The 27853-nt window shown below is 38.0% G+C and overlaps 1 protein-coding gene and 1 non-coding gene across 2 annotated transcripts in view; one reads left to right on the plus strand and one right to left on the minus strand.

The window, feature by feature from the left end:
• The window catches only part of DNAJC12 (DnaJ heat shock protein family (Hsp40) member C12), a 30581-nt gene extending 20331 nt beyond the window's left edge, over positions 1-10250 (minus strand). Inside the window, exons 1-2 of the mRNA XM_032609064.1 lie at positions 10081-10250; positions 2043-2121 (exon numbers count right to left, since the gene is read on the minus strand). Coding sequence (XP_032464955.1) covers positions 2043-2121; positions 10081-10158 — 157 coding nt within the window. The 5' untranslated portion in view covers positions 10159-10250. The remainder of the gene's footprint in view (positions 1-2042; positions 2122-10080) is intronic.
• A 17130-nt stretch (positions 10251-27380) lies between these two features.
• Positions 27381-27487, plus strand: LOC116742093. The gene has a single exon (XR_004346364.1). It is a non-coding gene; the product is annotated as a U6 spliceosomal RNA (small nuclear RNA).
• The last annotated feature ends 366 nt before the right edge of the window (positions 27488-27853 follow it).

The following is a 27853-nucleotide window of genomic DNA, read 5'->3' on the forward strand; positions in this document are numbered from 1 at the left end:
CAGGGGGCCTGGCTTCAATCCCTGGTCAGGGAACTAAGATCCTGAAAGCCATGTGTCGTGGCCAAGAAAAAGGAGGAGGGTCAAATGAGCAGAAATAATAGTTAAGTATCTAACAAAAGATGACTTCATACATTGGAAAATGACTTGTTTATACAAATCAAAGGGATCGATGATTTCTATAGAAAATTAATTAAGAGATATACGATAAGGTAAAAAATTTTTTTAATGAAGAGGGGTTAGGTCTTACCATTTGTGAAATATGGAGTTATAGACAGGTCTTAATCATAATATTTTCCTTATAGAAAAATCATATGTATACACATACTATACACATACCTATAGTATACACATATAGTAAACATAGTCATCAAATTTAAGATAGTATTATCTACCCTGAGGGTAAAATCAGGGTAGGAATACACAAGAGATTTCAACTGCACTGGTAAAGTTTTAAGCTGTGTGATACATACATGGGCATTTGTTATGGTATTCTTTGTACTGTTTTGTACATATTAAATCTTTTATTTCTTTCCATAACTAGAAAGAAAGACCACTATTTGCAGTGTGAAGCAATTAAAGGAGTCCTGTAAGGATTCAGGCATGAAATGATAGTGGCTTACCTACTGCAGCCTGACCAACTGAATGAATGGTGGTGCCGTTTATTGAGATGGGGAAACATAGAAAAATGGGCATGATTTTAAGAGGTGAGAGGAGGATGAATAACGAGTCCAGTTTTTGACAGAGTGACTCTGAATTGTCTCCAAAAGGAGATTTCCAAGAAGCAGTTGAAGCTACAGTCTGAAACTGAGGAATGAGAACTGAGTTAAGGATAGATTGGAGAGCCATCAACAAATAGCTGATGATTGAAACCACAGACTTGGACAAAACTCCAGAGAAAAAATGGGGAGTAAACCCAGAAGAGAGTTTAGAAGGGAACCTTAGGACAGAAGGGAAGGAAGTCACAAAGGAGACAGAAAGAGCAGCCCAAGAAGTAGGAAAAGCATAAGGGTGTACGTATGCTGGTAGCTAAGAAAAAGGAGTGTCAAGAAGGTGAGCATGGGGCTTTCCTAGAGGCGCAGTGGCTGAGAGTCTGCCTGCCAATGCAGGGGACACGGGTTCGTGCCCCGGTCCAGGAAGATCCCACATGCCTCGGAGTGGCTGGGCCCGTGAGCCATGGGCGCTGGGCCTGCACGCCCGGAGCCTGTGCTCCGCAATGGGAGAGGCCACAATAGTGTGAGGCCTGCGTACCGCAAAAAAAAAAAGAAGGTGAGCATGGTCAGTAGTGCCAAATTCTGATGCAAGCTCAGGGAAGGTAAGGACTACAATGTGGACCATTGAATTTGGCAGCCAGGAAGTCCTTGGTGACTATTACAAGAACTGTTTCCTAAAAAGGTGAGGAGGAAGTCAGACTGGGATAAATTGAAAATGGCAAAAGGGAAGTAGAGATACCAACTGTGGACTTCTCTTTCAGGAAGTTTGGCTCTAAAGGGAAGGCAAGAGATAGGGAAGGAGCAGGAGGGCGACAGGTTAAGGAAGGATTATTGGTTTGCTTGTATTTTTTCAAGCTGAGATACACAAAAGCATTTATGCATAAATTTATGATCATGAAATGTAAATTATGATAAAGAAAAAACAAATGTACGAATATATTATTATATAATATATATGGACCTATTCAGGTCTTCAAAATGAAGAAAACACAGCAAGGTTCTCATCAAGACAGCCACCTGGTTACAAACATATTTAAGTCATGTCAACATTTGAGAAATGGTGAAATAAAGCATAAACTGGACAGATTTGAAACCATGAAGCAGAACATTATAGCAGAAAGATAAATGAGTATCAAATGACTACTGTTAGAAAAAAACCCTACCCAATTCCCTCCTCTCCTTCCATCTGATAGTGCAAAATCATTCTTTGGCATTGAATGAAAGAATAATTTTGAGTGTAAATAGATAAAAGAAAATGAAGTTACTATTAAAGCCTTTTTAGATCTCTATGCTCTACATTTTCATGAGAAACAGCCATTATTAAATACTTACCAGCTTTGGAGTTTTCAGGATGCTTGTCAGGGTGACATTCCAGGGCCCTGACCTTAAATTCTGCCAGGATTTGTTCAGCCTAAAACAAAAATCAATGTTTAAAATAAGGAATCCAGGGCTCCCCTGGTGGCGCAGTGGTTGAGAGTCCTCCTGCCAATGCAGGGGACACGGGTTCGTGCCCCGGTCCGGGAGGATCCCACATGCCGCGGAGCAGCTGGGCCCGTGAGCCATGGCCACTGAGCCTGCATGTCCGGAGCCTGTGCTCCGCAACAGGAGAGGCCACAACAGTGAGAGGCCTGCGTACCACAAAAATAAATAAATAAATAAATTTTTAAAAGGTACAAACTTCCAGTTATAAAATAAATAAGTACTAGAGATGCAATGTACAACATGATAAATATAATTAACACTACTGTATGTTAAGTAGTGTTAAGAAAGTAAATCCTAAGAGTTCTCATCAGAAGGAAAAAAAATTTCTATTTCTTTATTTCATATTTATGTAGATGATGGATGTTTAATAAGCTTTCTGTGGTAATCATTTCATGATGTATGTAAGTCAAATGATTATGCTGTACACTTCAAACTCATACAGTGCTATATGTCAATTATATCTCAATAAAATTGGAAGGAAAAATTTTTCACAATTCAAAAAAAAAGGATAAACCTGATAATTCTGTTACCAATAAAGTTTGGTTAGAGATTTTGATTGGGAAAACAGAAACTTCAACCCAAACTAAAATGAGGTTTGAGAGCCATTTATGATTTTATTTGATTTCACTCACCCATCTAATCCTTATTATCATGAATTATCAAGACTTGGCTTCATTAATTATAATTGCAATGTCAACAGCAGGGTACAACAGTGGTTATGTGGCTCTTGGATTCTGATTACTTTGTTTTAAATCCCAGTTCTGCCCTGAGACTTTAGGCAAGTTGTGTAATTTCTATGTGCCTAGGTTCTCTCATCTTTACGTTTCATGAATAAGTCGAGCACTTAACACAAAGCCCAATCACAGTAAGAACTCAATAATAGTAGCTATTATTAAATGTCAGTGGTTAAGTAACTTGAACTCATTTAGCTTATTACTATAAAAGCTGAGTTTTTTGTTAACTAAGCAGATGGAATTCAAATCCAATAATTGTAACCACTGTTTTACGTGGCCAAATTCTTCAGACTTAGGGACCTATTATCAAATACTATATTTACTATACATGAATTAATGAAAGCAAATTGCCTCTTGTTTGAGAAATGAATTCTCAAGCAGTTCAGCTCAGTATTGTCAGAAGATTCATGGGAGAAACATTTTTATCAGCTCCACGTCATCCTTAATCAATTCTCGTTAAAATATCTTCACTTTTACAATCAAAGACAGGCTGTATTAGATATGAGTATGTTTAAAGCCCAGACTGATATCTCTACTCGTTTCCATGTTAAGCATGTACTGGGAAACACTTGGAATAACAGGAAGAGATAGATTTCCTAGTAAGAACTGTAATTAATTATGTTTCCTCTTCCTGGGTGCTCCCTTTACCCCTTAGTCACCATAACCTGCTAATAGAATGAAGAAAATTGAGACTGGGACTTGTTTTTAAAATTTAAATATTAAATATTTTAAAGAATCTAGTAGTAAGCATTTTTTTTTTTTTTTTTTTTTGCAGTACACGGGTCTCTCACTGTCGTGGCCTCTCCCGTTGTGGAGCACAGGCTCCAGACGCGCAGGCTCAGTGGCCATGGCTCACGGGCCCAGCCACTCCACGGCATGTGGGATCTTTCCAGACTGGGGCACGAACCCGTGTCCCCTGCATCGGCAGGTGGACTCTCAACCACTGCGCCACCAGGGAAACCCTAGTAGTAAGCATTTTTAATTAACAAGTAATTTGTGAATACTCACGAACTCTCTTTGAAAAAATTTCTATCAATACAGGTTTTTTTTTAAAAACCTTTACTTCTTTTCCCCTAAGATAACAGAATCCTTCAAGACACATTTTTACACACTTATATACATATTTATGTATATATTTTGGGGGAATTTAACAACACAAATGGATAAAATTATACCTATCTATCAAAGGTAGAAAGTTTGGAGTTTTTGTTGTTGTTTTATTTTTTAATTCCTATCCCATCTTTAAAAATTAAGAATAATCCATATCTGTCTTTCATTACTTTTCATAGTTTTACTGTCACAAAGTTTATCACAAATCTCCTATGTACGGCTGGTTCTGGGTAAACTAACCAGTAAAGAGGCTTAGTTTGTCTTGGGCATGTTCTATTTATCTCCTGGCATCACCACCCCACGTGCCTGGTGCCAAGTGTGGCCCATGGACAAGTGAGGCCCTCCATGTCAAGGTCCACTGAATCTTGCCTTCCAGACCCAATATCCAATGGTCTGGAAAGCTGTCTACCCTATCGGCCAATAAACATAAAAAAAGGTTCAACTTTACTCATAATTAAATAAATCAAAACATCCACGGGATGATCATGACCAGTGTCACTGAGGGTGCAAAGAAATGAACTCTCTCATGCTTTCCTGGTGAGGACGTAAATGGTGCAGATTTTCTGGAAATCAATTGGGATATACACATATATAAAAATCCTTGGGAATTCCCTGGTGGTCCAGTGGTTAGGACTCCACGCTTTCACTGCCGAGGGCCCAGGTTCGATCCCAGGACAGGGAACTAAGATCCCACAAGACAGGTAGCATGGCCAACAAAATAAATTAAAAAAAAATTTTTAATCCTGTAATTTTTTCATACTCTTTTTTTTTTTTTTTTTTTTTTTTATGCGTTACGCGGGCCTCTCACTGCTGTGGCCCCTCCCGTTGCGGAGGACAGGCTCCGGACGCGCAGGCCCAGCGGCCATGGCTCACGGGCCCAGCCGCTCCGCGGCATGTGGGATCCTCCCAGACCGGGGCACGAACCCGTGTCCCCTGCATCGGCAGGCAGACTCTCAACCACTGCGCCACCAGGGAAGCCCTTTTCATACTCTTTGATTCAACAATTTCAATTCTAGGAATTTGGCTAAGAGGATAATCAGAGGTAGGAAATGGATTTAGTTATAAGAAAGTTCAATGAATTAAAAGTTATACACTTTAGGGCTTCCCTGGTGACGCAGTGGTTAAGAATACACCTGTCAGGGCTTCCCTGGTGGCTCAGTGGTTGAGAGTCCGCCTGCCGATGCAGGGGACACGGGTTCGTGCCCCGGTCTGGGAAGATCCCACATGCCGCGGAGCGGCTAGGCCTGTGAGCCATGGCCGCTGAGCCTGCGCGTCCAGAGCCTGTGCTCTGCAACAGGAGAGGCCACAACAGTGAAAGGCCCGCGTACCGCAAAAAAAAAAAAAAAAAAGAATCCACCTGCCAATGCAGGGGACACAGGTTCGTGCCCTGGTCCAGGAAGATCCCACATGCCACGGAGCAACTAAGCCCATGCGCCACAACTACTGAGCCTGCACTCTAGAGCCGGCGAGCCACAACTACTGAACCCACGTGCCACAAATACGGAAACCTGTGCACCTAGAGCCCATGCTCTGCAACAAGAGAAGCCACCGCAATGAGAAACCTGCGCACCGCAACAAAGAGTAGCCCCCGTTTGCCGCAACTAGAGAAAGCCCACACGCAGCAACAAAGACCCAGTGCAGCCAAAAATAAATTCATTAAGTAATTAATTAAATTAAAAAGTTATACATTTTAAACAAAAACCTATGTGCCTCGTAATAGGATATTTGTTACAGTTAATTGTAATATAGCTTTAAGATGGGATACTTTGCAGTCATTAAAAAAATCATCTTTTAGTAGAAGACAATAATCTGAAAAATTTTATATAATGCATTCTATGAGAAAAGATAAGCTACAAAGTATTATGTACGATATAAAACCTTAATGTTTTCTCAAAAGGAATTATGTAACATGTGAATATGTAAAATAAAGATAATGATAATAATTGCTAAGATTTATTGAGATCTTCCCAGATTGGGGCACGAACCCACGTCATCGGCAGGCGGACTCTCAACCACTGCACCACCAGGGAAGCCCCCACCTGTTTTTAAAATAAAGTTTTATTGGAAGACAGCCATGGTCATTCATTTACATGTTATCTTTAGCTACTTTCTCACAATGGCCGAATTGAGTGGTTGTGTCAGAGACCATAAATCCTGCAAAATCTAAAATATTTGCCATCTCAGCATCAGCACCAAGATGACACACGCAGGGACTTCCGTGGCGGTCCAGCAGTTAAGACTCTGCGTTCCCAATGCAGAGGACACGGGTTCGATCCCTGGTCAGGGAGCTAAGATCCCGCTCGCCGCACACGCCAAAAAAAAGAGAGACAAGCAGGACACCTGGGTTTAAGGAAGTACTCACTCTCTCTCAGGTCTCTGCACTTGCAGAAACCCTGAGAATTAGTGCCTCCTTAAATTTTTGTATCATAAGCACTCTGCTTGCCTCACCCTAGTGCTGACCCTGTCTATCTGGTCCTTTACAAAAAATGCTTGATGACCACTGGTTGAGTTAATACTATTGTACCAATGTTAATTTTCTGATTTTGATAATGGTACTACCATTAAATATGATGTTAACATTAAGGAAGCTGGGTGAAGTGTATACAAGAACTCTATTATGTTTGCAACTTTTCTGTAAGCCAAAAATTATTCCAACATAGATGGAACACAGAAGATTTTTAGAGCAGAGAAACTACTCTCTATGATACACTATGATAAGGTGGATAAATGTCATTGTACACTTGTCCAAACCCACAGAAAGTACAAACCCAAGAGTGAACCATAATGTAAACTATAGACTTTGGGTGATAATGATGTGTCAATGTAGGTTCATCAGTTGTAACTCTGGTGGGAATGTGGATAATGGGAGAAGCTATGCATCAGTGGAGGGGGCAGGTATATGGGAAACCTCTGTATCTTGCCTTCCATTTTGCTATGAACCTAAAATTCCTCTTCAAAAACTTCTATTAAAAATCATTTCAAAATAAAATATTTTTAAAATAATGTGAATTATAGAATAGAATGGGGACTTCCCTGGTGGTGCAGTGGTTAAGAATCCACCTGCCAATGCAGGGGACACAGGTTCGAGCCCTGGAAGATCCCACATCCCACGGAGCAACTAAGCCCGTGCACCACAACTACTGAGCTTGTGCTCTATAGCCCGCGAGCTACAACTACTGAAGCCTGCACACCTAGAGCCCGTGCTCCACAACAAGAGAAGCCACTGCAATGAGAAGCTCGTGCACCACAAGGAAGAGTAGCCCCCTCCTGCAGCAACTAGAGAGAGCCCATGCGCAGCAACGAAGACCCAACGCAGCCAAAAATAAATTAATTAAGTGATTTTAAAAGAATAGAATGAATTTATGAAGTTCCAAGTGTACAGTGTTACCGTGAGGCCAAAACAACTCCCTCAACCACGACAACTTACTATATGCCAGGCACTATTCTAAGCACCTTATGTATCATGTCTCATTTGATCCCAACAACACCTCCATGAGGTGAGTACTATTATTATCCCCATTTGCATATTAGGAAACCCAGCCATAGAAAAGTTAAATAATTTTCCCAAGGTCACATAGCCAATAAATTGTTAAGATTTAAACCCAGGTGGTCTGAAGTCAATAAGAAAGAGAACTAGAAAAAAAATAGGTGTTTCTATTTATTGAGTTTATGCTCAGTTTTCAAGTCCATGAAATCTTGAAATGAGAAAGTCTTATTACTACTGAAATGTTGACCAGATATTAAAAAATCAGTTAAGATCCACACCCAAGAGGATGCCTTACACCGGTAGTGTGTGGTATATGCATCAATAAGGACTTCAGAAGATTTCATAGCATGTGTCTATGTAAAATCTGACATAGGGAGAAAAAGCTAACTGATTTGGGCTCAAATTTCAGTAAATGTTTTTGAACAGGGGGTATTTGTTTCCTACTCAACAGCATGGAAATCCTCCCGTGGCCTCATATATGTCATTTAATTAATTTCCAACACACACTTTAAAGTGTAACAACTGTATACTAAAGCAAAGAATTATGTGTGTATCTAACTCAACTGTTGTAAGTGGAATCAAAATATCAAGCTGCTTTGAAATTATAACTGCTAAATTGCTCTTGGATAGGAACAGTTCTGGTTAATTTTTTAGAGCATCAGATCAAGGAATATTTGAAGTAAAGAAAATCCATGCAACACAATTTAAGTAAAGGAAATGTCATAGTAATACTCAAAAAAAGGCATTAAAATATTTTTCAGTGAGAAGGATACATATAAAAAGAGGGGAGAGGGGAATTCCCTGGCAGTCCAGTGGTCAGGACTCCACCCTTCCACTGCAGGGGCCACAGGTTTGATCCCTGATCAGGGAACTAAGATCCCGCAAACTGAGCGGTGTGGCCAAAACAAAACAAAACAAAAAGGCGGGGCGGGGGGGAAGATATATATAAAAAGAATCGACAAAATTGTGACAGGTCATTGCATTTTAAATAAATGACTGTTACCTACACATGCTATGCCATTGACAGAATTAGTAAAATACATCCAGAAGAAGGAATGTCAAGACAATGCTTTTATTCTCCTTTTAATATATGCTACGGTATACACCGTAGTCTATTCAAGACTAATCTTTCTTCGTAGAAAGATTGAAAAGACAATAACAAAACTACAAAAGACTGACTAAAGGGTCAAGAGATTTATTAAGGGGATATTACAACCTTTACTTTATAACCTAGCATGACAATATTTTTCATAAATCCAAATCGTGAAACTTTTCAAATTAAATTATGTTCCTTTGATTCAAATAATTCCTTCAAAAATTATCTGGCAAGAGTATAATCCAAAGTATGAATAACACATAATAAGCTTTCTCAGTTGCTCTAAGTGTGTTTAACTACAAGGTACCTAAGATAACTTCCTCAGGGTGACGAAATTAGAGATAATCCTTTGTGTCCAATATTATTCTATTCTCCAAACAAAATGAAGTACATTTTATTACTTAACTCCAGCCTTATGAAGCAAAGATGAATAGAAAAATAATTTGCTTTAAAATATTTTAATATTAATAGCTATATTTTAGTAATAAAATAAAATAAATATTTTAATACTTGTTATATAAATATAAAATAATATGAACATATTTAATAATATAATTGAAATATATTTCATATTCATCTCAATACTTAAAATATTAAAAAACTGTAAATAAATGAAATGTTTAACAATAAGAGAATAACCAATTGTGGTACAATAGTAAAATGAAATATGCAATCATTAACATATATGTGAAGAATCTTTAGTAGCCTGGAGAAATCCTTGTTATAATGTTAACAGATAAAAAGCGAACTTGTCTTCAAAAATACATATATAGGAAAAAGACTGATGATTAATATACCAGACATTAATAGTGTTACCCTTGGGAGGTAGAATTATAAATGAGCTTTCCATAATTTAAAAAACTTTTACAACCTTTATAATTATCTATGGGGACTTTTAAAAACATTGTTCCATTATAGATCAAGTGAACAATTACAGAGTTTTCACACATTTTGTTTCAGAAGCCAGACTTTAAAGAAGTAATTTCTCTCACACAATTTGAAATATTAACATAAAACGATGTTTCTTGGTTTATATAATTTAACTGCTCACATAAAACTACATATTTTAATAAAAAATTTTAAAATCACTAATTACTAGAAAATTACATCTCATCTAAATTACAGTGTAAATTACCATAATGAAATAGCTTATGTATACTATGAAACACTGCCAATAGCAATTACAATTAAATTTCAAATATGTATTTTTAGTATATTTGAAATAGTCTATGGCCATGTGACAGAATACACATATTCAATCAGAAGCTTCCATAAAACTGAAAAAGGACATTATTCAAGTAAAGACCCAGCACATATTTAAGTCCTTAACTTTCTCTGAGCCAAAAGTGCTTTAAAATAATACAAGATTAGATTTTTAGGCAACGCAAGTTCCAAATTAAAACCTTAAATAAAAACTTGAAATACTGTTGTGAAAAAGAACGGCATTATTCACTGCCTTACCGAAGACAGTTCATCACATCCCAGTAACGTGTAGTAATCTTCAGTATCTTCCGACCTGTAATTCAGTATCGCGTCCATTTAGATTACTAAATCAGCTTTTCTTCCCTCTGAAACAAGAGGCACAATGAGCTGCGAATTAACAGGAAAAGCCTTATGAGGTCTGGTTTACAGCTGCGCGTTCCAAACGACAATAACTAGATTTAAGTCTGGCCACAGTCAACACACCAGATGTCATCCTAGACCTTTGTAAACTCTACCTTTCATTGGCTGTTTATACAAGAGAAAAGAATAGCCCACGAGCAGAACTGTTGCAGTGCTGCCTGGGATCTGTAGTTTGAATTTATGTAAGCGACGTAGATGAACCATTCCTCTCATGAGTCGACAAAGACTGTCCATTTTTACACACTCCCCAAATTGGCCATCTCTTCATCTCCTATATATTTTTATCTTTTTCCATTTTTTTTAAAGGATAGAAAAAGAATTGAAGCATTATGGTAAAATCTTAGGGTTTGTTAAATATGAGTAGTAGGCGCTTTTCTGAGTGTTTTTACAGTATTTCATAAGTTTTTAAATAGTTTAAGAGTAGAAAGAAATAGACTAAGAAGGCAAATTTGTATTCATTTGAAAATCTATTCATTCAATAAATATTTATTGAGGACCTATTTTATGTTCAGCACAATTGTAGAAAAAGGTGTGGTAAACAAGTCTCTGTTTTTAGGGAGCTTACATTCTGACAGAGGGAGGCAGACAAGACACATGCAAACAAAGAGGATTATTTAAAATAGTGATTTGTGTCACAAAGGAAATAAAATATGCCAGTGAGAAGGAGAACTGTATGATGACTGGGGTCTGATCACTGGGCCATTTCTCCTGGGCTGGCTGTCTCCACACTCAGGAGTGTGTCTGGCCTAGGGTGGGTCCAGGGTGCCTGTATTTCAGCTCACTGTGGCCCTAATAAATGCAGGATTTAGAGAAGAAAGTGAGTGGTCAGGGATACATTTTAACTGCCTTAACCCTTTAAATGCCTCCATAAACTATTGCCTTAAAAAAATACTTTTTCATTGAGCTCACCAATATACATTTTTTAAGGTTTATTTCTAAAGAGAAATCACTGAAGTCCCATTTTTACTAATCCTTCATTATATATCATTTCTTGCTGAAAGTTTGGTGTGGAATTTTAAAACGAAGTACAAATTTTGTTTTGGAAATTTCACAACCCTTGAGGTATTTGGAGGCCCATTTGGGCATCACAAAATCCTGACCAAAATAACTAACAAATGGTCTTAAAAGGATATGAAGTTACAGCTGTGAAAAACAGTGGTGATTCCTCAACAAATTAAACATAGAATTACCATATGATCCAGCAATTCCACTTCTGGTATACCCAAAAGAATTGAAAAAAGGAACTCAAACAGATATTTGTACACCCATGATCATAGCATCACTATTCACGATAGCCAAGACGTAGAAGCAACCCAAGTGTCCATTAACAGAAGGATAAACAAAATGTGGTATATACATACAATGGGATATTATTCAGCCTTAAAAGGGAAGGAAATTCTGACACATGCTACATGGATGAACCTTGAAGACATGCTAAGTGAAATAAACCAATCACAAAAGACAAATTCTGTATGGTTTCACTTATATGAGATACCTAGAGTAGTCAAATTCATAGAGACAAAAAGAAAAAGAGAGGTTACCAGGAGGCTGGGGGGAGGGACAAATGGGGAGTTACTGTTTAATGGGTATGGAGTTTCAGTTTGGGAAGATGAAAGAAGTCCTGGAGTTGGATGGGGATGATGGTTGCACAACAGTGTGAATGTTCTTAATGCCATTGAACTGTACGCTTAAAATGGTACATTTTATGTTATATATACTTTACCACAATCAAAAAGAAAAGTTATATCCCTCGAACACTAGACAACCTTGCCCAGAAAAAAAAGTTTGCTGCCATTACTCTCTATCCTGAGAACAGGCAGGACAATGCTTTGATGTTGCTCTAAAGAACAAAGAGAAAAGATGACTAAGAAAGGAATTTTGGTAAAGCAGCCACTCATGTTTTATTAAATGCAATGGAAGGCTCTTTTCCTAGACCAATATTGTTCTCACCTTCTGCATATTAAAGTTAGTAAAGAGTCCTAGACACATTCAACATCTGCTGGCAACAGGGGACTTCCCTGGTGGTTCAGTGACTAAGTCTCCACACTCCCAATGCAGGGAGCCTGGGTCTGATCCCTGGTCAGGGAGCTAGATCCCACATTCCTCAACTAAGATCCCGCATGCCGAAACGAAGATCACATGTGCTGCAACTAAGAACAGGCACAGACAAATAAATAAATGAATATTTAAAAGAAAAATCTACTGGCAGCAGAAGAAATTGGTACATCCTTTGTGAAATGGAAATTGGCATTTCAAAAGTCAGAATTTTACATAATATTGTCTAGGCAATTCCATACCTAGGAATTTACGCAAAGATTGTAATCAAGAATGTGTACAAAGATACAGCTGGTTATCTTTACCAAAACACAGTTACAATAATGAAAATTTTTTAGGAAAATTAAATGTCCAACAATCATTTAAATAATGATCCACAGTAGTACACCGTGTAGTCATCTTAAATGATATAGAAAAATATTTAATGCCTGGGAAACGTTCACACATTGTCAGATGGATAAAAAGGTTACAAACAATATGCATCATTGTAAACGTTCACTGAGTGTTGAGACTTATGCACATTATTGGGTATAATTTAAAAAGGAAAAAAATATAGAAGTTAAGTTTTAGAAGTATGGTATGAGTCCTGTTTTATATACAGATCTTCCTTGACCCCTTACCGTGGGGTTACAACACAATAAACCCCTCCTAAGTCAAAAATGCGTTTAACCCACCTAAATTGCTGAACACCATAACTTAGCCTAGCCTACCTTAAATATGCTCAAAACACTTACATTAGCCTACAGTTGGGAAAAATCACCTAACAGAAGCCTATTTTATAATAAAGTGTTGAATATTTCATGTAACTTATTAAATACTTATTGAGTATCATACCACATGTCGCTAGCCTGGGAAAAGATCCAAATTCAAAGTTCAAAGTACGGTTTCTACTGTACGCGTATCTCTTTTACACCATTGTTAACTTGAAAAATCCTAAACCATTGTAAGTCAGGGACCATCTGTATATGGTATGTATATTTATAAAATATGCAGAAGCATATACACCAAAAGAGACCAATTGTCACTAGGTAACAGGGTCACCTATGTTTATATTTCATTCTTTTTGCTCATCTACATTTGCTAAGATAAACATATAATATTCGAGTAATAAGAAAAAAGCAATAAAAAACAAGTCAGTTCATGTATACACTACCAAATGTAAAATGGACGGCTAGTGGGAAGCTGCTGCATAGCACAGGGAGATCAGCTTGATGCTTTGTGATCACCTAGAGGGGTGGGATAGGGAGGGTGGGAGAGAGACGCAAGAGGGAGGGTATATGGGGATATATGTATACATACAGCTGATTCACTTTGTTATAAAGCAGAAACTAACAACACTGTAAAGCAATTATAATCCAATAAAGATATAAAAAAATAAGTCAGTAAAAACTACAAAACACCAAACATCACATGGCTATTTACTGACTTAGTAGAGATGACAATTCAGAGGGCACTATTCAAGAATTTGTTCTTCAGTTGCTTTGGTTTGTTGCATGCTCTACTGCATGTAATAAGCCAATTTATTCACCCTTCGAAGCAGCTAACACTGTGCAGTGGGTTGAACAAAGAAGAACGAAATGAATCCTGCCATCGCAGAGCTTCCCCTCTCACAGGGGTCTTGGCCACTTGCAGGTCCAATTGTTGTCTCTTCTGAGTGATCCCTTGCTTACAGGAATCACAGTGCAATGGAAACGATGCTGAACCCTGCTCCTTATTCCTTGAATAGGACTATGCTTTAATCACCACACCTCACATACCAGAAAATTAATTTCGTTGAGAACATAAGATTAACTCAAATTAAGCTTTAGCACATTACATAATCAAATGCTAAATTGTGTGGTTTTGAGGGAAAATTTAAAAGAAATTCATAGATGCATTCACAAATTACATGGAAAAAAGGAGGAAGGGGCAAAATGCAAAAGCTGTCGAAGAGAGTTGAAAATGTCCATAGCATGTTCAGGGAAAGGTGAGGAAAACAACTTTACAGCAGAATGTGTTGAAAAGCCTTTAAGACTAGTGTTGAAGATGAGCCCTGGGCCAGAATGTTGAGAGCCTTGATGATCAGGCCAAGAACACTGAGCGAGTGTGGAGGTAACAGGGAACTGCTGTAGTTTCTCAAGCATCTGACATGTTAAAAGTGAAGTTTTATGAAGATTAAATCTGGTGGCTGTGTGCATTTGAAGGAAGGAATAGCTGGAAAACAATGACAAATGTGGTTTAACCCTGAATTTGAATTTTATTTAAAATTTTATTTTTTAATTTGCACTACATTCACATAGAACAAAAAAATTTTTTTGTTTTCTCTCTCTCTCTCTCTCTCTCTCTCTATCTCTATCTCTATCTCTGTCTCTATCCACACACAAATCTTATTGGTTCGGTTTCTCTGGAGAACCCTGACTAATACACGTGTAATTCTTTTTTTTTTTTATGTCTCATGACTTATTTTTCGCTTTTTTTATTTTTAATTTTTTATCAGAGTAATTTGATTACAATATTGCTTGTTCTAGGAATATACAATCTGATTCATTTGTACATATACATATCTATTCATCTACAGATCCTCTTCCCATTTAGGTTATTACAGAGTGTTGAGTAGACTTCCCATGTTATACTGTCGCTCTTTTTTTTTTTTTGAATTTTTGAATTTTATTTTATTTATTTTTTTATACAGCACGTTCTTATTAGTCTTCCATTTTATACACATCAGTGTATAAATGTCAATCCCAATCTCCCAGTTCATCACACCACCATACCCACCACCCCACCGCCTTCCCCCCTTGGTGTCCATACGTTTGTTCTCTACATCTGTGTCTCAATTTCTGCCCTAAAAACCAGTTCATCTGTACCATTTTTCTAAGTTCCACATATATATGCGTTAATATACGATATTCGTTTTTCTCTTTCTGACTTACTTCACTCTGTATGACAGTCTCTAGATCCATTCAGGACTCAACAAATGACCCAATTTCGTTCCTTTTTATGGCTGAATAATATTCCATTGTATACATGTACCACTTCTTCTTTATCCATTCGTCTGTCAATGGACATTTAGGTTGCTTCCATGACCTGGCTATTGTAAATAGTGCTGAAATGAATATTGGGGTGCATGTGTCTTTTTGAATTATGGTTTCCTCTGGGTATATGCTCATAGTGGGATTGCTGGATCATATGGTAATTCTATTTTTAGTTTTTTAAGGAACCTCCATACTGTTCTCCATAGTGGCTGTATCAATTTACATTCCCACCAACAGTGTAAGAGGGTTCCCTTTTCTCCACACGCTCTCCAGCATTTGTAGATTTTCTGATGATGCCCATTCTTTTTTTTTTTTTTTTTTTTTTTTTTGCAGTACGCGGGCTTCTCACTGTTGTGGCCTCTCCCGTTGAGGAGCACAGGCTCCAGACGCGCAGGCTCAGTGGCCATGGCTTACGGGCCTAGCCGCTCCGTGGGATGTGGGATCTTCCCGGACCGGGGCATGAACCCGTGTCCCCTGCATCGGCAGGCAGACTCTCAACCACTGCGCCACCAGCGAAGCCCTGATGATGCCCATTCTAACTGGCGTGAGGTGATACCTCTTTGTAGTTTTGATTTGCATTTCTCTAATAATTAGTGATGTTGAGCAGCTTTTCATGTGCTTCTTGGCCATCTGTATGTCTTCTTTGGAGAAATCTCTGTTTACATCTTCTGCCCATTTTTGGATTGGGTTGTTTGTTTTTTTAATATTGAGCTGCATGAGCTGTTTATGTATTTTGGAGATTAATCCTTTGTGCATTGATTCGTTGGCAAATATTTTCTCCCATTCTGAGGGTTGTCTTTTCGTCTTGTTTATGGTTTCCTTTGCTGTGCAAAAGCTTTGAAGTTTCATTAGGGCCCATTTGTTTATTTTTGTTTTTATTTCCATTACTCTAGGAGGTGGATCAAAAAAGATCTTGCTGTGATCTATGTCAAAGAGTGTTCTTCCTATGTTTTCCTCCAAGAGTTTTATAGTGTCCGGTCTAACATTTAGGTCTCTAATCCATTTTGAGTTTATTTTTGCGTATGGTGTTAGGGAGTGTTCTAATTTCATTCTTTTACATGTAGCTGTCCAGTTTTCCCAGCACCACTTATTGAAGAGACTGTCTTTTCTCCATTGTATATCCCTGCCTCCTTTGTCATAGATTAGTTGACCATAGGTGCATGAGTTTATCTCTGGGCTTTCTATCTTGTGCCATTGATCTATGTTTCTGTTTTTGTGCCAGGACCATATTGTCTTGATTACTGTAGCTTTATACTATAGCCTGAAGTCAGGGAGTCTGATTCCTCCAGCTCTGTTTTTTTCCCTCAAGACTTCTTTGGCTACTCGGGGTCTTTTGTGTCTCCATACAAATTTTAAGATTTTTTGTTCTAGTTCCGTAAAAAATGCCATTGGTAATTTGATAGGGATTGCATTGAATCTGTAGATTGCTTTGGGTAGTATAGTCATTTCCACAATATTGATTCTTCCAATCCAAGAATATGGTATATCTCTCCATCTGTTTGTATCATCTTTCATTTCTTTCATCACTGTCTTATAGTTTTCTGCATACAGATCATTTGTCTCCCTAGGTTTTTTTATTCCTAGGTATTTTATTCTTTTTTTTTTTGCAGTGGTAAATGGGAGTGTTTCCTTAATTTCTCTTTCAAATTTGTCATCATTAGTGTATAGGAATGCAAGAGATTTCTGTGCATTAATTTTGTATCCTGCAACTTTACCAAATTCATTGATTAGCTCTAGTAGTTTTCTGGTGGCATCTTTAGGATTCTCTACGTGTAGTATCATGTCATCTGCAAAGAGTGACATGTTACTTCTTCTTTTCCGATTTGTATTCCTTTTATTTCTTTTGCTTCTCTGATTGCTGTGGCTAGGACTTCCAAAACTATGTTGAATAATAGTGGCAAGAGTGGACATCCTTGTCTTCCTCCTAATCTTAGAGGAAATGCTTTCAGTTTTTCACCATTGAGAATGATGTTTGCTGTGGGTTTGTCATATATGGCCTTTATTATGTTGAGGTAGGTTCCCTCTATGCCTACTTTCTGGAGAGTTTTTATCATAAATGGGTGTTGAATTTTGTCAAAAGCTTTTTCTGCATCTACTGAGATGATCATATGGTTTTCATTCTTCAATTTGTTAATATGGTGTATCACATTGATTGATTTGCGTATATTGAAGAATCCTTGCATCCCTGGGATAAATCCCACTTGATCATGGTGTATGATCCTTTTAATGTGTTGTTGGATTCTGTTTGCTAGTATTTTGTTGAGGATTTTTGCATCTATATTCATCAGTGATATTGGTCTGCAATTTTTTTTTGTAGTGTCTTTGTCTGGTTTTGGTATCAGGGTGATGGTGGCCTCATAGAATGAGTTTGGGAGTGTTCCTTCCTCCATAATTTTTTGGAAGAGTTTCAGAAGGCTGAGTGTTAACTCTTCTCTAAATGTTTGATAGAATTCACCTGTGAATCCATCTGGTCCTGGACTTTTGTTTGTTGGAAGATTTTTAATCACAGTTTCAATTTCATTCCTTGTGATTGGTCTGTTCATATTTTCTGTTTCTTCCTGGTTCAGTCTTGGAAGGTTATACCTTTCTAAGAATTTGTCCATTTCTTCCTGGTTGTCCATTTTATTGGCATAGAGTTGTTTGTAGTAGTATCTTAGGATGGTCTGTATTTCTGCAGTGTCTGTTGTAACTTCTCCTTTTTCATTTCTAATTTTATTGATTTGAGTTCTCTCCCTCTTTTTCTTGACGGGTCTGGCTAATGGTTTATCAATTTTGTTTATCTTCTCCAAGAACCAGCTTTTAGTTTTATTGATCTTTGCTATTGTTTTCTTTGTTTATATTTCATTTATTTCTGCTCTGATCTTTATGATTTCTTTCCTTCTGCTAACTTTGGGTTTTGCTTGTTCTTCTTTCTCTAGTTCCTTTAGGTGTAAGGTTAAATTGTTTAATTGAGATTTTTCTTGTTTCTTGAGGTAGGCTTGTATAGCTATAAACTTCCCTCTTAGAACTGCTTTTGCTGCATTCCATAGGTTTTGGATCATCGTGTTTTCATTGTCATTTGTCTCTATGTATTTTTTGATTTCCTCTTTGATTTCTTCAGTGATCTCTTGGTTATTTAGCAACGTATTGTTTAGCCTCCATGTGTTTGTGTTTTTTACGTTTTTTTTCCCTGTAATTCATTTCTAATCTCATAGCATTGTGGTCAGAAAAGATGCTTGATATGATTTCAATTTTGTTAAATTTACTGAGGCTTGATTTGTGCCCCAAGATGTGATCTATCCTGGAGAGTGTTCCATGTGCACTTGAGAAGAAAGTGTAATCTGCTGGTTTTGGATGGAATGTCCTATAAATATCAATTAAATATATCTGGTCTATTGTGTCATTTAAAGCTTGTGCTTCCTTATTTATTTTCATTTTGGATGATCTCTTCATTGGTGTAAGTGTGGTGTTAAAGTCCCCCACTCTTATTGTGTTACTGTCGATTTTCTCTTTTATAGCTGCTAGCAGTTGCCTTATGTATTGAGGTGCACCTATGTTGGGTGCATATATATTTATAATTGTTATATCTTCTTCTTGGATTGATCCCTTGATCATTACATAGTGTCCTTTCTTGTCTCTTGTAGCATTCTTTATTTTAAAGTCTATTTTATCTGATATGAATATTGCTACTCCAGCTTTCTTTTGATTTACATTTGCATGGAATATCTTTTTCCATTCCCTCACTTTCAGTCTGTATGTGTCTCTAGGTCTAAAGTGGGTCTCTTGTAGACAGCATATATATGGGTCTTGTTTTTGTATCCATTCAGCAAACCTGTGTCTTTTGGTTGGAGCATTTAATCCATTCACGTTTAAGGTAATTATCGATATGTATGTTCCTATGACCATTTTCTTAATTGTTTTGGGTTTGTTTTTGTAGGTCCTTTTCCTTTCTTTTTTTTTTTTTTTTGCGGTATGCGGGCCTCTCACTGTTGTGGCCTCTCCTGCTCCAGACGCGCAGGCTCAGCAGCCATGGCTCACGGGCCCAGCCGCTCCACGGCACGCGGGATCCTCCCAGACTGGGGCACAAACCCGTGTCCCCTGCATCGGCAGGTGGACTCTCAACCACTGCACCACCAGGGAAGCCCCCTTTTCCTTTCTTGTGTGTCCCACTTAGAGAAATTCCTTTAGCATTTGCTGTAGAGCTGGTTTGGCGGTGCTGAATTCTCGTCTTTTGCTTGTCTGTAAAGCTTTTGATTTCTCCATCGAATCTGAATGAGATTCTTGCCAGGTAGAGTAATCTTGGTTGTAGGTTCTTTCCTTTCATCACTTTAAGTATATCATGCCACTCCCTTCTGGCTTGTAGAGTTTCTGCTGAGAAATCAGCTGTTAACCTTATGGGAATTCCCTTGTATGTTATTTGTCATTTTTCCCTTGCTGCTTTTAATAATTTTTCCTTGTCTTTAATTTTTGCCAATTTGATTATTATGTGTCTCGGCATGTTTCTCTTTGGATTTTTCCTGTATGGGTCTCGCTGTGCTTCCCGGACTTGGGTGGCTATATCCTTTCCCATGTTAGGGAAATTTTCGACTATAATCTCTTCAAATATTTTCTCTAGTCCTTTCTCTCTTCTCCTCCTGGGACCCCTGTAATGCGAATGTTGTTGCGTTTAATGTTGTCCCAGAGGTCTCTTAGGCTGTCTTCATTTCTTTTTATTCTTTTTTCTTTAGTCTGTTCTGCAGCAGTGAATTCCACCATTCTGTCTTCCAGGTCACTTATCCGTTCTTCTGCCTCAGTTTTTCTTCTATTGATTCCTTCTAGTGTAGTTTTCATTTCAGTTATTGTATTGTTCATCTCTGTTTGTTTGTTCTTTAATTCTTCTAGGTCTTTGTTAAACATTTCTTGCGTCTTCTCGGTCTTTGCCTCCATTCTTTTTCCGAGGTCCTAGATCATCTTCACTATCATTATTCTGAATTCTTTTTCTGGAAGACTGCCTATCTCCACTTCATTTAGTTGTTTTTCTGCGGTTTTATCTCGTTCCTTCACCTGGTACATAGCCCTCTGCCTTTTCATCTTGTCTACATTTCTGTGAATGTGGATTTTTCCCCACAGGCTTCAGGACTGTAGTCAGAACAAAATTTTAAGGGTACAAAATGGTAGGCATGAAAGGTAAGTGTCCCTCCACCCTTGGTCTTCCAGCCCCCAGTTTTCTTCCCAAGGTAACTGAGGTAACCACTGCTAACAGAGTTTCATTTTTGCAGTCATTGCATTTACAAATATATTTACATATATATATGTGTGTGTGTGTGTGTGTGTGTGTGTGTGTGTATATCTCAGTTCCTTAGTGTCAGACACTTCCAATCATCAGCTCTTACAGAGAATACTGCACTGAATCCTCTTGTTCTTATGGTCTTTCACTCATGTTGGCACATGTTTTAGAAAAGAAACTTAACATGTGTAAGTCAGTAGAGATTTACTGAGAGCCTATTGAATATATACTCACAAAGTACCTGTAGTTTTTGCTTCTTTAAAAAAATAAAGAATTCTGATAATTTCCTTTGCTCCCCCTACATCTTGTAACTGAGGTTTACCAATGTTATTATTCCATGTAGGCATAATGTATGTGACAGAATAAAATCGACTAAAGGTTTTGTTCCTTTCCTCAAAAATCTGGAATTAGGCAATTCTAGTAATAGACTACACCTGCATCATATTGTATTATCTATCATATTATTTACTAAACTGTGGCTTACATATCTGACACCTTGGCTCTGAATGGCTCCTCCCTCCTTAGTGTCCCCAATTCAATAAGCACCCAGTTGAAGGTGTCCTTTATATTGTGATGTTACAGGTTTACACAGCATTACTGATTAGTTTCCTCATTTTGATATCTCCATATTTATTGTCACTATCAGAATTCAGTAAAAATCTCCTTCTCAACTTGTTTTAAGCCTTTGAGGTTTTGTTATTTTTTAATAATAGTACTGACTGGCTTACTTACAAGATCACATCCCCCAAATAAAAATATAAATTGTAACAACTTTGCATGGTAATGGATGGTAACTTGACTTATTGTGGTGATTATTTTATAATGTATAAAAATATCGAGGGACTTCTCTGGTGGTGCAGTAGGTAGGACTCCGTTCTCCCAATGCAGGGAGCCTAGGTTTGATCCCTGGTCAAGGAACTAGATCCCACATGCATGCCACAACTGATAGTTTGCCTGCCACAACTAAGGAGCCCCCAAGCCGCAACTAAGGAACACACGTGCTGCAACTAAGACTCGGCGCAACCAAATAAAAATAAGTAAATAAATATTAAAAAAAAATAGTAGCACCTGGCATTTAAAAATATATATATGTATATCGAATCATGGGAGTTCCCTGGTGGTCTAGTGGTTAGAATTCAGTGCTTTCAGTGCCTTGGCCCAGGTTCAATCCCTGGTTGAGGAACTGAGATGCCGCAAGCCATGTGGTGCAGGAAAAAAAAAAAAATTGAATCACTATGTTTTACACTTGAAACTAATGTATTATTGTATGTTACATATAACTTAATTATATATATTTAAATATATTTATATATATTTACATAAAACGTTGAATTTGATAAGCCCTTGATGAAAATGCTTACAGTGTGATTTTATAATCAGAGAAAAAGAAAATCTTAAAAGGAAGTGCCCAACCAAACATCTTCATGTTTTTCTTATTATAAAAACTAACACAAACTTCACATTCTTGTTTTCAAATTAATTTTTATTTACATCAGTGTTGTACATCCTCATGAGTTTTGGGTTTTTTAAAGGACATAGTATTCCAAGTTTTTAACAAAAAAGTGGAAGACTTGCCTCATACCTCCCTCTGCCTAGAGGCAAATATGGTAAAACATTTAGCTATTTTTTCTTGTATTTTTCACCATTTTTCTAAATGATGTTTCTACTTCAGAACTTCTTTTAAGGTTAATATATTGCACCGCTGTATCCGCACTAAAGCCTTGATCAAACAATAACAAAATGGCAAGAATACATCATCCAGGCCTGAATAAAAGCCAAGTCTAAGTTTCACCAATGAGACAATGCAAAAACAAAAACAAAAAATGAGTTTAGGGCCATATTTGTACATATTACATATGAATATAGTATATATATTATATATAAAATAGTCAAATGCCTACATGTAATACTTAAATTTCATTATTTAGTTATATATAAAATGATCAAACGACATGTAATATTCAACTTTTTAAATTTACTTATACATATTTAAAATACTATATTATGAAAAACTGTATTAAGAATAGTGCTATTCTTCCATTGTATGAGAAACTTTGTAAGGTTACAAGTATGAGGCATCTACATTTTTTCTAAAGGATGATCTGGGGAAAAACTTTGCTTTATATTTGAACATACATAACACTTCCTCAATTTGGGAATTCTTCAATCATTTTAATTTTTTAAATCATTTTCACAATTTATTCTCTTTTTTAAGTTGTATATTGATTAGAAAAGTCTTCATTACTTATTTTAATAAATATTAGCACCTTTTTGGAGTATTATTTAATACAGGTAAGCACGTGTTTTGAGAAAAGTAGAGTGCACTTATTTATTTCTACTCTTTTCCCCAAAACTAACCTTTAAACTTGCTGCAGGACTTCCCTGGTGGTGCAGTGGTTAAGAATACGCCTGGCAATGCAGGGGACACGGGTTTGATCCCTGGTCCAGGAAGATACCACATGCCTCAGAACAACTAAGCCCATGCACCACGACTACTGAGCCTGTGCTCTAGAGCCCACGAGCCACAACTACTGAAACCCGCGTGCTACAACTACTGAAGCCCACGCACCTAGAGCCCGTGCTCTGCAACAAGAGAAGCCCCCGCTCCCCACAACTAGAGAAAGCCCACGCGCAGAAACGAAGGCCCAACGCAGCCAAAAATAAATAATTAATTAATTAATTTAAAAAATTTAAACTTGTTGCAGCACCTTATGATAGGGTGTATTTTTAATGTTCACTGGGTTTTTCCCTCTTATGGTAAAGGTAATAAAAATCATGTTGGGACCACTGTCTAGTATTTTGAAGAAATGATAAATGATAAAGCTACAGCCATTCCTCCTTATATCAAAATAAATTACAGATAACCAAATAACTCAGAAGCCATAGAAAAAAATTAATAAACATGACTATGCAAAAATTAAGCACATGTGGGCCTCTCACCTTCTGAGATGGCCTACACTCTCTCTGTGGAGTGTTTCTGTCTAAATAAATCCACTTCTTACCTTAAAAGAAAAAGAAAAAGGACTTCCCTGGTGATTCAGTGGTTAAGAATCCCCCTTCCAATGCAGGGGACGTGGGCTCGATCCCTGGTCGTATTAATATCCCACATGCCAAGGAGCAACTAAGACCACACACTCTAGAGCCCATGCGCCACAACCAGAGAGACCGTGCGCCGCAACAAAAGATCCCGTGTGCCGCAACTAAGACCTGACACAGCCAAATAAATAAATAAATATTTTAAAAATAATAATAATAAAGAAAGGATTTTCTCTAAAAAAAAATTAAGCACATGTGTGTGGCATAAAAATACAAAAGCAAAATCAGGAGATAAATAATGTACAAGGAAAACAATTTCACAATTCCCGTAACAGACAAAAGGCTGACTTCCCCAGTTTAAAAAAAGTGCAAACAAATCAGTAAGTAAAAGATTAACAGGACTTCCTCTGTGGCACAGTGGTTAAGAATCCACCTGCCAAAAATAAAAGAATCCACCTGCCAATGAAGGGGCACGGGTTCGAGCCCTGGTCCTGGAAGATCCCACATACCGTGGAGCAACTAAGCCCATGTTCCACAACGACTGAGCCTGCTCTCTAGAGCCCACGTACCACAACTACTGAAGCCTGTGCACCTAGAGCTCGTGCTCTGCAACAATAGAATCCACCACAATGAGAAGCCATGCACCACAACTAAGAGTAGCCCCCACTCGCCACAGCTAGGGAAAGCCTGAGTGCAGCAACGAAGACCCAATGCAGCCAAAAATAAATAAATAAATTTATTTAAAAAAAAAATTAACCCAACAGAAAATTGGGTCAAGAATATGACTACTTTCAGAAACATAAATAACCATAAACATATAAGTGCAACCTCAGTCATAATTATGAAACTGCTAATCACTCAAAGGAAGATAAATTGTTCACCTCTCAGATAAGCAAAATGTCTAAAGTTTGATAATACCCGGTGCTAGAGCAGAAGTGAGAAAGTAAACACCTTCATACATTGTCGGATATGAGTGTAAATTGGTACAATTTAGCAATTTGGTGGTATTTATCAACTTTTATAAAACTTGTACCTTGTTGACTGGACAATTTTTCTCTACAAATTTACCCTGTGATGTACACCAAAATATGTTCAAGGAGGTCATTGCAAAATTCTTTGCAACAGAAAAAAATTGGAAACAACCAAAATGTCCCTCAATGGGATGGAGAAGAAGAGATCAGTGGATGAATAAAGTACGGTATTTGTGTTATGAACTACTACTATAAAGCCATTAAAAAAAGAGTAAGATAACTGTTTTTGTGCAGTATGGAGAGATCTCTATGATGGATTATCACAGGAAAAAGGAAGGTTGAGAAGAGTATGATAGCATTATCTCTTCTGGGCACTTTTTCATAATTCATATATTTATTGGAAAAAAATCCCTGCAAAAGTGGACCCCTGCATTTCAAATCCGTTTTGTTCAAGGGTCAACTGTATGTACATTTGCACCTGATTTTTTTCTTTAAAAATCATATATGTGGATTCTTTTTCAGAGAGGGAGCTGGGCAGGTACAGAAGAAAGGCTTTTAACTTCAGCTAACATCTTTCTGAACTGTTTGTACGAAGTCGATATAGTCATCTCACCACTTTTGTTTTCTTCTTTATGCTTTGTTGGTATGCTTTTTAAAAGAGCAAATATAATTTAACTTACAAATGCTGGTTTTAAAAAAAAACTTTAAAAATACATAGTACAAAATATAGCATAGAAATCTCATAGAACTTTTTAACATCGCTGAAGTTCTTTGCACCTCAAGACGCGCAGCGTCAGGGCCCTAACCTCAGGACCAGAAAAACCGCCCAATCTCCTCGGCCCCTGGCCTACAACTCCCACAAGGCATCGCGAAAACTGCGTATAAAGGAGCGACAGGAGACAGCCCAGTTACTTCTGGTCTCCAGGAAACGTCCCTCCGGAAGTGCTTTTTTTTTTTTTTTAACGTCACAAGTCGTAGGCTTTAAGTGGGAAGAAGAAAGCTAACTGCTCAAAAGTAAAGGAGAAAGGCTGGAAGGTAAGAGTTTACAAGCTCTAGAAGCTCCGAACGAGGACAGAAATTAGTCAGCCCATAGGTGAGCTCTGCGCGGCTAGCTACCAGAGTCGTTCTCAGATGTGCAGCTCTCCTCCTGCTTCTCCCTTTTCCTTCCAGCCTCACGCTAAGTTCTGTCGTGCAGGGCAAAATCGGCACTTTTCCCTTGAGGTTCTTCGGAACCTGAGCTTCCAAGGCGCCAAACCCCAAGTTCCAGAAAGTACCTGCAACCATTCGTTCTGATTTCCCAGCTCCCGGCTCAGGCTGGGATTTTGGACACCAGCTGAGCTCTCTGATAAAAAGGCCTAGTTTCCGATTTAGCTCCTACCTCCCAACATCTTTTCCTCAGAACCTGCTGCTCTGTTCCAACATAAGATCCAGTGGAAAGAAAACGGAACCTGCCAGGACCTTAGCCTCCCTATGTTTTAGTCCCTGCATTTTATTAGGCTGCCTGATAAAATCCCTCCCTGACTGCCAGAGTAAAACAGCATTCTGAGACAAGAACAGGATATATTTAAAATTTTTTTAAAAAGTCTTTCTGTTAAGTCAGACATAGAATCTGTAAATGATTCGTTAAAGGCTGTCGAAACATTGCTTTGCGGTTTTAATCAAGTGCAAAGTGCAATGACAAATGCTAGTAATTCACTTGTTAATGTGTGCGAATAGCGATAGTGGGGGACGGGAGTAAATGGGAACTCTGCTTAGTTTGGCTGTGAACCTAAAACTGCTCTGAAAAATTCTTTATTTTTTAAAAATAATGGTAATAACAGGAAGTATAATCACCATTATTGAGCTCCTACTCTGTTCCATTGGTAAAGCTAGCATTTGAACCGTGCTGTGTCTGACTCCAAAGCTCATAGTGAATAAAATGCATTAAAACACTGCACCAGATTATCTGGCCAGAATTTAGGCATTTCAGAAAATGCACTTGACAAGGCTGTTAAGAGACCTGATTTGTCGTATCAGCTCTCTACTGGCTCCTTGTTGACCCACACTTCCTTGATTTGAGAAGGAGGATGTCAGATCAGAGCAATGATTCTCAAACTTAAAACTGCACACGAATCACCTGGTGATTTGGTGAAGATAAAACATCTGCGTCAGGATGTCTAGGTGAGGTCTGAGATTCTGCATTTCTGACAAGCCCCCAGGTGAAGTCCCTGTTAATCCAGGAGCCACACTTGGAATAGCAGAGGGCAGGATGATCTCTGAGATCCTTTCAAGTTCTAACACTCTCACAGTGGATCGTTCTTTCCCCCCTCTAACCTTAGCACCTTTGCTCTTAAGGAAATATTGAAGGATCTGTCAAAAAAAGATAGTGACAGGGGCTTCCCTGGTGGCGCAGTGGTTGAGAGTCCGCCTGCCAATGCAGGGGACACGGGTTCGTGCCCCGATCCGGGAAGATCTCACATGCCGCGGAGCGGCTGGGCCCGTGAGCCATGGCCGCTGAGCCTACGCACCCGGAGCCTGTGCTCCGCAACGGGAGAGGCCACAACAGTGAGAGGCCCGCATACCGCAAAAAAAAAAAAAAAAAAAAAAGAGAGTTACAGAAGTAAAGATTCTTAACTGAAGCCAACATATGAAAATAAAAAATAACTTTATAATGTCTCTGGAAAGATACCCAGGAAACCCATAAGAGTAGCTGCCTTCAGGGAGGCAGACTTGATGGCTCAAGGACAGGAATGGCAGGTAAACTTTACTGTGTACTTTTATACCTTTCTCATTTTTACTATGTGTGTGTGCTCTCTTTTTAAAAAATAATTCATTTTTGTGCTCGCTTCGGCAGCACATATACTAAAATTGGAACGATGCAGAGAAGATTACCATGACCCCTGTGCAAGGATCACACGCAAATTCGTGAAGCGTTCCATATTTTTAGTCATGTACCACAATGTTCATTGCAGATCTATTTACAATAGCCAGGACATGGAAGCAACCTAAGTGTCCATGGACAGATGAATGGATAAAGAAGATGTAGCACATGTATACAATGGAATATTACTCAGCCGTAAAAAGGAACGAAATTGAGTTATTTGTAGTGAGGTGGATGTACCTAGAGTCTGTCGTACAGAGTGAAGTAAGTCAGAAAGAGAAAAATACCATATGCTAACACATATATATGGAATCAAAAAAAAGGTCATGAAGAACCTGGGGCAAGATGGGAATAAAGACACAGACCTACTAGAGAATGGACTTGAGGACACTGGGAGGGGGAAGGGTAAGCTGGGACAAAGTGAGAGAGT

The sequence above is a fragment of the Phocoena sinus genome, chromosome 16 (assembly GCF_008692025.1).
Source record: "Phocoena sinus isolate mPhoSin1 chromosome 16, mPhoSin1.pri, whole genome shotgun sequence".
Lineage (NCBI taxonomy): Eukaryota > Metazoa > Chordata > Mammalia > Artiodactyla > Phocoenidae > Phocoena > Phocoena sinus.